At 41.6% G+C, this 13,300-nt stretch overlaps 1 protein-coding gene across 1 annotated transcript in view; it reads right to left on the bottom strand.

Annotated features, from left to right (window-relative positions):
* Window positions 1-5,134: 5,134 nt before the first annotated feature.
* Window positions 5,135-13,300, bottom strand: part of LOC146173621 (uncharacterized) — a 39,088-nt gene continuing 30,922 nt past the window's right edge. Inside the window, exons 7-8 of the mRNA XM_084583686.1 lie at window positions 8,547-8,612; window positions 5,135-5,362 (exon numbers count right to left, since the gene is read on the bottom strand). Of these exons, the coding sequence (XP_084439812.1) occupies window positions 5,320-5,362; window positions 8,547-8,612 (109 nt within the window). The 3' untranslated portion in view covers window positions 5,135-5,319. The remainder of the gene's footprint in view (window positions 5,363-8,546; window positions 8,613-13,300) is intronic.

Genomic DNA, 13,300 nt, shown 5'->3' with positions numbered 1-13,300 from the left:
TTTGCATTTTGATATATGTATACCGCCCTCCTGCTTGCGGTTTTTCCTATCAGTATTGCGTAAATAAATAAATAAACAAAGACAACGCACTGACCTTGTACACACCAGACGTCCCTAGCTATGAACTGCCACATTTACTATCGCTGCATAACCTGGAACTTGTCTCAGAAAGGACGCTTGCATCAAGCGCTTTGCAGTTAACTAGCCGTATGAAAAGTAGTGTTCGAATGAAAGAAGAGCTTTTCACGTCCACTACAGTAATAATTTGCACTGTTTTTCAAGAAGCCAAAATTGATTTTGCAATTCAGAAAGTGTTCGGTACCGCCACTGTACATGTTGTTTTTGCAGACCTGCATATTGCAAGAGGCATTCAGAACATAAGCACACACACGAATGCTAAAGAAAAGTAATTATGCCCATAGTCGAAGTGGCCGAAGCAGGCCAGTAGGTATTCGACATAGGAGAAGTCAGAACACGAACATTTCAACGCTCCCAGTGAAATTATTTCTAGTGGAAATTAAGAAGAAATGGACATGGGCAGGACATGTAGTGCGAAGAGAGGATAACCGATGGTCGCTTAGGGTAACAAACTGGATTCCAAGGGAAGGAAAGCGCAGCAGGGGGCGGCAGAGTTAGGTGGGCGGATGAGATTAAGAAGTTCGCAGGGGTCAAGTGGATGCAGCTAGCACAGAACCGGGTTAAGTGGAGAAATATGGGAGAGGCCTTCGCCCTGCAGTGGGTATAGTCAGGCTGATGATGATGATGATGATGATAATGATGATGATGAGTGAGGCTACCACATTTAATAAAGGGCCGTTCCTTTTACTTTCATCTACGTACATTGACGTAGCTTGCAGGAGTAAGTTTTGCGGAATAATCATTTTGTACCTGAAATTAAGTGTTTTGCAGCCAGTCCTATGAGACTGTATACAAGTCGAAGCGTTTTATTTACACTGAGGTTTGTCGATTTCAGAAGGTGCCAGTGTCCCATGTGTCCAGTTGTTGAAATGCGACCGAACTAGTTCGATACCGCCTCACCTACGCAGATGCTGTCTGAAATCGGGCTTCATACGCTAGCTAGTCGTGCGACGTTTCACAGGCTGATCGAAGTTTATGTATATGCTCTAGCATAACAAGTTTAAAGTTGGTTTTGACACTTACATTACCTTCATCACTGCCAGAGAAACGCGTCACAACAATAAACTCGCACTAGAAGAATATTTATGTGCAAATAACACGTTTATGTTTTCCTTTTTTTCCGCGAGCTGTACGAGAGTGGAACTCCCTAGACGGTACAGTGACTGTACAGCCAACAGTCGAGAAATTCTTAGAAATGGTTAGAAAAAGTGAGTTGTCAAGATACAAGACCTGATGTTCTTTTTTTTTTTCCATTCCGGGAGCTTTCTTTTTTTTTTTTTTTTTTGCTATCCCATGAACATGCACAATGTTAAAGGGTGATGCTGTTTTATGCGTTTTCGTATTCTTTGTATTCCTCTTTTTAGTGCATTGTCACATTGTCTGAATATTTCCCAGTGTTTTTATATTTTTTCAGAATGTTATGCCTTGTCGACTGCATGTCAACAAACTCACTCCTGTAGAACTCCCTGAAGGGATTGGCAGTTTTTTTAAATAAAAACAAATATGCAATCTTGGCTTGACCTGATCAGCTGCAATGGATATCTGGTGCGATAATAAAGCAATTACTGAATACCTGGCAACTTTCACTACTATAGTTTTTATTCGTCTACAATCCAAAGTGAGAACCCAGCAGCATTTAAACAATTTCACATATCTATACATCTTCTGAACAAAAAATACTAAAGGACAAGATTCATTTACATACTTAACATGCACTATTACTGCTTTTAAATTGGGCACGTAAACTCGAAGCAAGTGTGTGTTCGCCATAAAGGTACTGTTTTGCAATAATTAAGCTTGCTTTTACTGTATGGCACATCGGTTCCCCTTTGTGTCCATAGAAATATATTTATCTTGTCTGCGTAAGTAAAAATCTGTATGTATTGATATTCTCATAAAATAAACAACAGGGGACCGATGATACTGCTTCGCAATGCACGGGTCGATACAATTCACACAAGTGCCTATTTAGAGGTATCAGTGAGGGCCACTTAAATAAGTATGGTTTCATTACGTCATGAGCTGTTCATGCGCGAATAAAATTTTGGTGTGTAAACTGTTGTTATAATAAGCTCAAAAAAACGCTTTCTACAATTCCACAAAAGGTGCTCATTTCTTTCTCAAGATTTCTCACTGCATTTTCTCTCTGTTGGAGAGTCACATCGAACCAACTGTAGGAATCACTTAAGGCAGTCATAAGTTAACACTGAATTTAGGAGACATAATGCAAATTTTAAAATTACTTCCAAAACATTTTAAAAATTATGGTGGGCGAGTCTATACACTTGCAGCAGTTGAAGTTGTTCTTATTGAATTTTCGTATAAGACAGTCATCCTTTCACCTTGCATATATATCGAACTGATCATTTTAAAGACTCTAATGTAAAAAAAAAAGGATATAATACCAGTGAGATTCAATATTTAGGCATTACATTTTTCTCATAATTCGAGCTGGAGTGATCACGTACAAAATATCTGTGGAGCAGCCCGAAAAAAGCTCGGATTCCTACGACCGAATCTAAGGGACGCACCGCCGCATGTGAAAATAACAGCACATAAATCAATAGTGAGGTCTTGAATGCGCAAGTATAATTTGAGATCCAAACCACAAATATCTCACGCACAAAAGAGCCTGTTCAGAAATTGGCCATAAGGTTTGTGTTTTCCTGTTGCCAAATACCACAGTTCATAACAAGAGCGAGAGTAGAACTTTTTTATTTACACCAGCGGATAAAGGAGCTCCGGCCCTCCGTCGCTTGGGATGATGACGGGGCCCTACTTCAGATGCAGGCCGGCTGGCACTTTTGGCCGGTGACGTCCCAAGCCAGCTGAACAGTTCATAACAAAACTACTTTCACTTGCTTAACTTACAGCTTGGGCAACTCGCTGAAGAAATGCTAGGCTCATGATACTTTATCAGTTTTACCACAATAATGTCAACCTAGATTCCAACTTACACTCTTGGGTGGCCGTTGGCCGCCCAGAAGTCTGTCATGCCGTACTAATCACCCTTTGACAGTTATGTCTTATGTGCCTAGATTTGATGCTTATAAATTTTCGATTCTGCCTAAAGCAGTTGTAGAATGGAAAAAATCTTAACCGACATGAATTTGATAGAGCTTGTTTTTTAGCAATTCTCGAAAAAGTGTTGGAACTGCGTTGAAATGATTGCATGTACTCTTCCCACCCTATATCAGCACTGGAAGTACCAGCAGTATTTGGAAATAAATAAATAAGCTATACTACTAATCATTAGCGACCGAGAAGGAGACAATTGTTTTTAATTGCAGAGTCAGTATGTTGTTAAAATCACAAGATGACTCTTTGCTAAATTGAAAAAACACGAAATACTATTTCCTTTTCGAAATCGACTTCAAGAAAAATTGGGCAGTCATATATTTTAAGAAAAGTATTTGTGAGGTTTGGTAAGCATGTGATTCAATACTGAATAATTCATTATGAACTTCGGCAAACCTTGCACCCATATACCCACTGACATTTCGGATAACTTTTTCTACCGGGCCTTATTAAATGTGAAACTTTTAAATACAGAAGTTTTAATGTGAAAGCTTTACTAGCCCCAAGAGACGAAATTCCGTCGGCGACCGTTGTTGCCCTTCTGAAGGTCCCAAAACATGAATAATTATGGCGTCTCTAAAGGAGGCACACACGTGCGTGCGCTCTGCGGGCGATTCCACTTAAACTCCGAGCAGGTGAGAAGGAAAGCAGCGCGCTCTTAGTGACGTCATCTGATGAGCCCTTATTAGCGTCGAAAGGAGACGCCCAGGCGCGCTCATTAGATTAAGGGCCGCTGCGAGAGAATGTCGCCGCCAAGGCGATGTGGACCCGACCAAAGCTGTAATAGTTGTCTTTATAAGAGTTTAACTTTTTTCTTGATTATACAATACACACACTCTCCTCAAATAAGGCACCAGTTAAGGTATTGGGCAACTTTAATAAACGTTTTGGAGAAATCAACAGCAACAAGTGATTATCATGATGCTATATCTTTATGTGGCTTCTCTAACATTGTTAATGCACCCACACGTGTTACGATCTCGACTGAGACCCTATTATGCTTGACTAATTGCGATGAAAGACGAATTGTCGCATATGTTGTTAAGCAATTTTAGTGATCATTTTGTTTGTTTCATTCAAAGGTCGTGCGCACAAGTCACTAACCTAAATGCTCGAACGCTACGGTCCAACCCATCACACAGAAAAAGATTGAACACTTCCGTAACATGGTTTCAGATGTAAGCTGGAATGACTGTCTTTATGGCATAGACCCCAAACATGTATATAACATGTCTATTGAGAAAATTATCGAGTTGTACAATTTCGGCTTCCCCAAAATTACCTTAACAAAATGCAAAAAAGCGCGAAAACTTTGGAGAACTTCTGAATTAATAAAGCACATAAGAACCAGAAACCATTTGTTTAGCAGATTTTTAAAACCTAATGAACTGTCACCTTTAGAACAGTATAAGAACGCTCGGAATAAATTAAGCTCTGACATAACAATATCGTGAATACATTACCGCAGCTTTGAATACAAGGAATAACTAATTAAGAAAGGCAAGTAATCTAAACTCCGAAAGGTTTTGAAACTCGTTCAAGTGCCGTTAATTTATTTTTATCTGCACAGATCATGATATGTGAATGTGATACAGTGACAGAAACTATCCCTAATTGCGTGCTATATCATAAATGACACAGCACAGAATATCCTACTGTTCACAATGTAGTCTAGAGGATTATCGCGCAGATGATGTTGTAACTGAAAGAAATAAATCTCAAGAATAATGACCTTTTTTCAAAACGCTCCTTTTATTCAGAATGAGGAAAATCTGTACTCTGGCTAACGAATTTCTGCAAAAAGGTGAAAGAAAACACTTCCTTGTGAGACGTATGCAAAGAAAATAACTAAAAAATTTATTCTGGAGGTTCATTTACTGAGTACGTGGATTCGAGGCAGTAGACAATGTGGTACCAGATAAGCGTGATTTATTTTCTTGCATTAGCACAAAGGAAATACACTGTATTATGTATTATACACTATGCGGTAGGGGATTAAGCGCACAATCCGGTGTATTTATTTATTGTTTTTCAATTTAATAGTGATCAGCAATTTTCTTTAACAAATTTATTTTCCAGCTCCTATGCTCCAGTTCCAATCTTTTAGTTCATCTGCTCTGCTTGGTAAGGCCTGCGGTAGCACCGTCTGCAACACAGAAAAAAAATAAAAAAAAATAAAAATAATATATATATATATAGGCACCTTGCGCATCTAACTCCGGTTAGGGAGGCTTCTTAACTGGATGGGATGGATGGAATATAGAAGCGTCCCCTTTGAAACGGGGTGGTAGCAGTAGCTATCATGCTCATTTTTCTTCCTATATCTTAATTATTGTTTTAGATTGATTACCTATATCATCGTTCTATTTATTAAATTTTTGTTTCTACATTACTAACATTATGTCACTTCTCTGCTTTTAAGCCACCAATCTTCCAGTCGTTTTTTGCTAGCTTCCACCGCCGGTTTATTCACCCGGCCACTGGTATCTCTAAACCCCAGAGCTTCAGGAACAGTGACTGCGCCTGCATTGACTTCCGGGTGGATACCATTACATTCGAGTATAATATGGTCAATTGTTTCACTGGAGTTACCGGATCGACATGCGCGCCACTAGCGGCGGCCAGCGCGTCACTCTCATGAAGGCTAGAGGAGACGATGACGCTCGCATGTTGTGCCTTGCTGTGTGCGTCGATATTCATAAGATCTGCGTCTCTTTCACGATCACAAGTGCAGCATAAAAACAGCCGGACACACGGCTGTGTTGTAAGCTGCAGAAATACTTACATGAATTGGACTGCTAGATCAAAATTTTAAGGCTCCTCAACTCGGCATTGGGAGACGGAAAGACGGAAGCGTTGGATTCGCCTGGTTTGTCTCGAGAAGTAAGTTTAAGATCTGTTTTTTCACGCACATCATGCTGTAAAAGTAGGCACTTGTAGAAGTCTTAAAGTGCGCAGAAGGGACGTTTCTTGGCATCTGCCGTACATTCTGCACATACATAACGTTGGATAAAGGCGCAGTAGATCGTTCATTGCATGCGCGTAGGTGTGTATGCTGCTTTTTTTTTTTTTTTTTTCACGTTTACCTCTGCAGCGAAGATGGCACGTACTCAGCGCGTACGGCGAAAACCAAGATATGCAGCAGCCATTTTGTGGGAAATGCAAAATTTAACGAAGAAGGGCACCCGTCATATGACCCACGTATTTCCCCTCAGTCTAGTTCTAACGCCCAGATAAACCGTTTGGAGCCTGTGGTTTGAATGATATATAGGAATTTGCATCCTATGATTACGTTGCCATTGGCAAATAAGTGATGCCACCTATGTAAGGACCTTGAATCCCATTAGGCGTATATACAGAGGGAAAAGTATACAGAGCAAAAAAGACTGGAAGGCACCTGCCCAACAGCAAAACAAAATTGTTTTGCAGATAATGTGCCAGCAAGCCTTCCACGCATTTTCCACGTAGTATAGCTTTTTTTTTCTCAAAAGGCAGTTTTATTCATAAAACGCATGCGAAGTTGCTATCCTTCCAATCTGTCGGTGCACGTAAGTTTAGTGCACTTTTTGCGCTCTACAGAAATGTTCGCGATGAAGTTTTGTGAGCCACGTCCCACCCTATGCTTCCTGTAGTCTTGCATTTAGTTCAAGTGCATTTAGTGCTTTTTCCGCACTGAGTGTGTCATTTAACTTCCTTGACTGCCCTTGTTTAAAGGAATTTAGAATGCAGAATTCGCACAAGGGAGAAGTGGGTGTTGTCTACACTTCCCCACAACGTGGCACCTTCGGACCCCGCAGCGTTGATTCTAAGCCCTTAGTTTTTACTTAGTTTTTTTTTAGTATATCCAGTGTTTTAATGTAATAAAACTTCTGTATGGTGTCTTCTTTTGTATGATCTTCATTCCTCCTAATTACCATCTTATATGCTTTGGGATCAAGTGTACCTGAGCGAGTTAAGAAAATATTCTTTTCTGTGTTATCAACTTTCTGCGACAAGCTACATACGGAGACACTGCCACTGCTGACATATGACTTCATATTAAGAGCATTTTTGCGTGTGCCGAGAATCTCCCTCTCCTTGAAGTTGCTGACACAGCGAGTCATTGCTATATCAATTGTGGGAGCAATATTCAATTCTGGGATGTATTTCAACGGCCTTCAAACGCAAGTTTTAATGAGTTCTCATGCCGTATCATACCTTACCAAGTATTATGTTACTAGGCCTGATATTTTTTTTTTCATCCAGTAGAGTACTGCAACTTAAGGAAGACTATTTCTATATCCGCTGATTGGGCGAAATCGCATTTCCTTCAATAGATTCGACACCTCGGGAAGTCTATTACTGTATGGTCAGACAGATCTAACATGTAAGTAGCACACCGGGCCGGTGGGGTCCCTGAGCTACTTCTTTATTGTGCTCTTTCTTTCTGTACTTTCGGATTCCTTTATTCCCACTTTATGACATCTTCGTAAACTGCTCCTGTATATACAATACTAGAAGAGAGCGAATACGGGCTGGTTGGTACATGTTGAAGATGGCAATAAAACAGCGCGAAGAAATACGGCACAAGTCAGACAGACACATGCACTGACTAGCAGACAGTTTGTTTATTGCTACAGGTGATGCAGTTTATAAAAGACATGACATGAGAAAAAAAAATAAAAAGTGGAAACCGCGCAACCACATTACATATTGAAATGGTGCAACGTTACTTATTAATGTGTCTGTGCCTGTGCATATGTCTGTCCTTTACTTTTACCGTCTTGCCTTGTGCTATTTTCTTCCCTTCTTGTAAAATACTACTTCACTGTAATATACACGATGTTTAAAAAAGCGGTGGTGGAGTAGATAAGAGACAGGGCTCCTAAATGTGAAGGCAGTTGAATTTCACAGGAAAGAAGAGATTCCATAGTGCTAACCAACTCAAGCTAAATCCAACATCTTTTTCAAAACAACAAATTCGAACTTCCTATTCTTCCTTCTCTGTGAAATGCGCCAACTAGCCCAGCGATTAGTTTTACTTGCAGTTGAATTTAGCCGCAAAATTTGAAAATAGAGTATATTGAAGCCATCTCAACTGAAGTGGTCGACTACCCTTTTCATGTGTGCAATTTTTTTCTTGCTGTTTTTGGAGGACATTTCGCCCTTGTGCAATGACTCTTTCGAATGGGTAGTTACCCTCTAAGAATTCATTCGAAGCTGATTGAATTTTCACCACCAAGGACGCATGGTTCTGAAAATGCAGCTACTCCCCAAAAGGAGCTAAATAGGCTAATGACACAAAAAATCACTTAGAGTAAAACTACCGCAGAAAATTATGGTTTACTTACTGAAATGTAGCATTCATGCTTTGCATATCTCTGCGGGTAAATGTCTTGTAATTCGTAGCGTTAAATCTGATTAAAAAAAAAAAACAAGTAAATTATAAGCAACGAATTGCAGTCCCAGAGCCAATTTCCGTGACAGTAGAAACTTTCTTGCTGTGAAAACAAAATTTATATGGCATTACTGCATACGTAATTTTCAACCATTTCTCAATTATTGTGCTCTCTTGTCTAGCACGGACACAACTACGGAAAACAACCACTAAAGAATTCTACAGTTCTACGGTAGCTCAGAAAACACGGCAAAAATATTGGCAGTCAAAGGAGTATCTCACGCTTGCCGGGCACGAGGCCGCATTTCTTTCCCTGCAATGCTGCGAAACAGATGTCTGTTCAGTAAATAATATCTGCTTATCGCATTTTATTCAGCATGCAACCAATATGCTATTCCCAACACCCGCAAAAAACATGCTATTACTGCAACAACATTAAATGCTCCTTTCTCCAGGAAACCCGGCAATGTCGGCGCTTACAACGCTGACAATATATACGTGCCGGACACAGATTGATCGAAAAGTTAAGTGACGCCATAATGCCACATGAAATCGTCCAGAATTCAGCAGTTGTAGATGTGGGTAACCTTTTTGCGATGGAAAAATTTGATAAAACTGGCACCTGCTGTACCGTTGAATTCTAGTCAGACTCCCTACTCAAAAGTCACACAGGCGCGCCCGCAGGCTTGGTTAAAGCAGTGCTTTATATTTTATATCGGGTGGTCGCTAACATATTGTAGTAGCCAAACACCGTATCCTAATGGGTATATATGTGTGAGATAATATAATGTGTGAGCATTATGAATCATTAATTAAGCGAGTTTCAGAGTGCTTGCATGCGAACAAGAACCCTCTAGGGCGCCGCATACGGAACATATTAATACTATTGAGTTGTATTCTTGAATATTTGAGTGTAAGTGATTCCATATTTTTCCGTCCAAATTTCATGTTATCACACACATAGTCATTTATATTGATGAAGGTAACCTCTTCAGTGGTAGCAGGGTGCGGCCTTTATGTGGTGCTTTCTATTCTCCAAAGTCATTACATTACCCAAGAAGGTGTGAGCTTTATCTGTTGATTCTATTGGCCAGCTATGTCTGCTTCCGGCGCTATGCAAGGCACACAAAAACGTTGCTAGACAAGGGCATGTTGCTTAAGGAAAAAAAAACAGAAGAACCTCAGAATTCTGCTTGCAACTTTCTGATGCACAAAATTTAAAAGACTCTTAAACGGTAACTGCATGATCTAACCATTGTTGGCGATGCGTCGCGCGACGACAACACCAACGCATGTCGTTGCCGCTGATGCAAACCTTAAAAAACGACGGAACTCGGCGGCAGAGCGGTGCGTTTTCAGCATTGTTCGTTGCTCCGTTACCACCGCTTCGTCGTTCCGTACAGTTAAGCTTGTACCCTGTTTCTAAGAATAAGAACCATGAAGTACGCTAAAACACTGTGGAAAATTTTTGTAACGCATTGTGTTTGTAAGAGACTCAGCGCCATGATGCGTCAAGCTAGACTGCGATGCACACTTGCATTTTAAGTAATGCCTTTCTCGCGCTCCTTTCGAAAATTAACAATATCTATCCATGTTACCATTTCTTTCTTCTTGCACTGTAAAGCATTTATTCAATTGTCTCCATACGCATATACATTCACAGGTCAGACAAAGTAACCGTCTACAGCGTTCTCGCTCTAACGTGAGTAGGAAAAAAACTTCACTCGCAAAAAATTCTGAATGGATGTTGCGTATCCCAAAGCCTTCTGTGGTTCGCTGCCTCGCTAGCTGCTTCAGCGCGACAGGCGAAATTTTCTACAACCCAGAACCTGAGGCACGCGACGAGCGGCAATGCTTTTTTTTTTCGAAGAGTTTGCCACAAGGCATAAGTTGAGAAAGGGGGAATGGGATGCAGGAGATAGAAAGTTAAAAGAAGGAGTGCAGTCCAGTTGTGCTTATGAATTCGAGAAGGTTGGCAGTATAGCGATTGTCCATTGTCCATTTCTCATAATCACTATCGCGATTCCACCGCAGGCCCAGGCCACTGGAAGACGCTGTCGCTCCTTGTAGCGGCGAATTGTCGCCTCATGCGGTTAGGACTTTAAGATCTGCTTTGATGATATCGACGACAGCGTCAAAGAGTCCCGTCTGCTGCTCCCCTTCTGTATCATCGTTCAAGCGCATACACATTAGTACTTTACTACTCTCTTGATCATTATTCGAATACTTTGTGCCCCAATTATCTCCCACACACTGATTAGTACAAAGCAGCAACCTGAAAGACCAACTTACTTAAATATATATCCCTGCTTTAACTAACTCGACTGAGCATCCCTGCGTGCCCTGTAGGAACAGCCTGTCTAACTCAAGACCCAAGGTCCCTGGGCGGCTGCATTCTAGTCGTCTCTCCTTGCCAACTCAGATGTCAGGAGCAAGTTGGCAACGCGTACCAAATCGGTCCCGTCATGCAATCTGGTAACGTCATGCAACCGGAGAAAGTCAGTGCAAGGTCATGTCACCTGCCATCTATTGATACCAGAGCCATGCCAGTGATTTTTCGCTCACAAAAGCGATGCCCGCATCAACGACACCGGATTAGTTCGTAAAAGGTGCCTTTAAATGTGTCGCGTTGACATGAAGGGTCCTTTCAAGCTTCCCCTTTAGTGTAGGATGCTATAATAATAATAGCCCCTGTATGCGGATCCCTTTTCGCATCCAAGCCTAGATACATGCATTATACTACTAGCTTAATTACTATATCCTTATTTTCCACAAAAACGCATTGCCTTACAGCTGTAGGCTATCATAATATCTGATAGACTACCCGAGGAAAATTTAAAGACGCGCTCTAACCAAACCGTGAAAATGCCCCTTCGTGGCCTAAGGGCAAGGTGTCTAATGTGTAATTCAAGTGTCGTTCCCCAAACCCTCGAATTCCAGAGCACGCCATTTTGCACGCATCCTAGCTCGGCCTTGTGGTCATGTGACGTCTAAGAGCCTGTCTACCAATCATTGTCAGCAATCTCACCTCGATCCCAACTACCGTAAACCAAAGTCATTCCTCTTGTAACTTTGGATCACGGTACTCATTCCTCTTGTAGATCTCTATACATGTGACAGACTCTTTTCTTTGGCGATCTTTCCTTCTTCATCGTTTTTTTTCTCCCACATGTAGGGTAGCCTACTGGGCATCGCCCAGTTAACCTCCTTGTCTTTCTAGACTACTGTTTCTCTCTCTCATTCCTCACAATGCCGACAACGCAGAATTTTCTCTAGAGCTGTTTCTTTTACGCTACCGTGATAAGAGGATTAATGTTCGAACCCTAAGTTCGAAAATGTGCTCTATCCTGGTAGATGTGAGGCACCGCCTTCTGAAAGAGCGGCCGCATATATTTTTTCAGGGGGCTCATTAATACCGGAGTTACATTCATCAAAATCCTTCTACAGTGCCATTCCCCTCTGCTTTCCTCCCGTCTCGGAAGATTTCTCTTCCTTGTCTGGACAACTAGTCGCCACAATGCGAAATTCTCCCTCTTCCTCAGATTGTGGAGGGAGATGTGCAGTCTGGTGGTGTACGTAAGATGCCGACGTTATAACCCCGCCTTAGATTTTTTTTTTTTTCTTTTTGCTGTCACAGCATTTCCGCGATGCCGGGAAAGGGCCACCCCAGGCCTTCTCTTGTTTTAAAGTCGAGAAGGGGGCTTTTGGCGGCATGCTCGTTCGACACCCCTCCCCACTCCTACTATAGGGCTCTCTAAGCTTAATGGGCAGCCGAAGAGCAGATGAGGTGCTCTCCCCGGAATTTCTTAGAAAAGCAGGCTAGCGTACGCGTCCATGTCGTTTTGTACTTCTGGGCGTTTTGGTCTATTCCGTATTCGTGTTTGCACTAATTACGAGCAGTTTGGAACACAGCACAAGCTGATGGCGTACACAATCCAAGGTCAGAAGAGATTTTATTTGTATGTGTCGCATGTACGTGCAGGAATATGAGGACTACCGAAAAGCGCGGGCAAACCGTTGCGATGTGACGCGCTTCATATATTTGTTATAAGCACGGAGAAATCGATGCTGCTCTGGTTGGTATGCCCAGGCCCCGGCGGGCTAATGCAGAGATCTAGGTAGCTGGCTTTCCAAAAGGAAGCACAAGAAAGCTTCGATGTGTGCCTTTCCTGGCTTCCGGCGGGCGCATGCTTTCAGTATTTTGCAGAGACTATCTGCGATACCTGATAGAAGCACTGGACTAATTTTTTACAATGTCCAGATATTGGTCAATGACCGTTTAGGAGCATTCGCCAGTAACGGTAACTTTTGATGGACTTCAATACGCAATACAACGTCTGAAAGTATCTAAAGTTCGATGATCTTCAAGAAAATATCTCTTCACTTTCATATCAGGGCAGTTGGCGCTTGCAGAAGGCACTTTCTTCGCTTTTGAAGGCGATAGATTTAAATGCCTCGTTCTGGCCAAAAAAAGGGGGAGGAGGGTGACACTCAGGCGCCCCCGTCAAAGTTATGCCATGACTACAATAATGGCTCTAGTTTGCCAGCTTCTCTTGTGAATTCTCCTTTGCATACAAACACCTCACTACTGGATGTTGATCATAACAATTTTAACGCAGAAGCAAAAAACCTTCGTCATGCAGAAAATCCTCTGTTGACGTTGTCTTCGCTGAGAGAAAAAGAGACGCTATAGATATCTTCCAATAC

Source organism: Amblyomma maculatum, chromosome 11 (genome assembly GCF_055883805.1).
Source record: "Amblyomma maculatum isolate TAMU_Amacu chromosome 11, ASM5588380v1, whole genome shotgun sequence".
Classification (NCBI taxonomy): Eukaryota; Metazoa; Arthropoda; class Arachnida; order Ixodida; family Ixodidae; genus Amblyomma; species Amblyomma maculatum.
The sequence above is the reverse complement of the archived record's forward strand: the minus strand, read 5'-3'. Positions and strand labels throughout refer to the sequence as shown.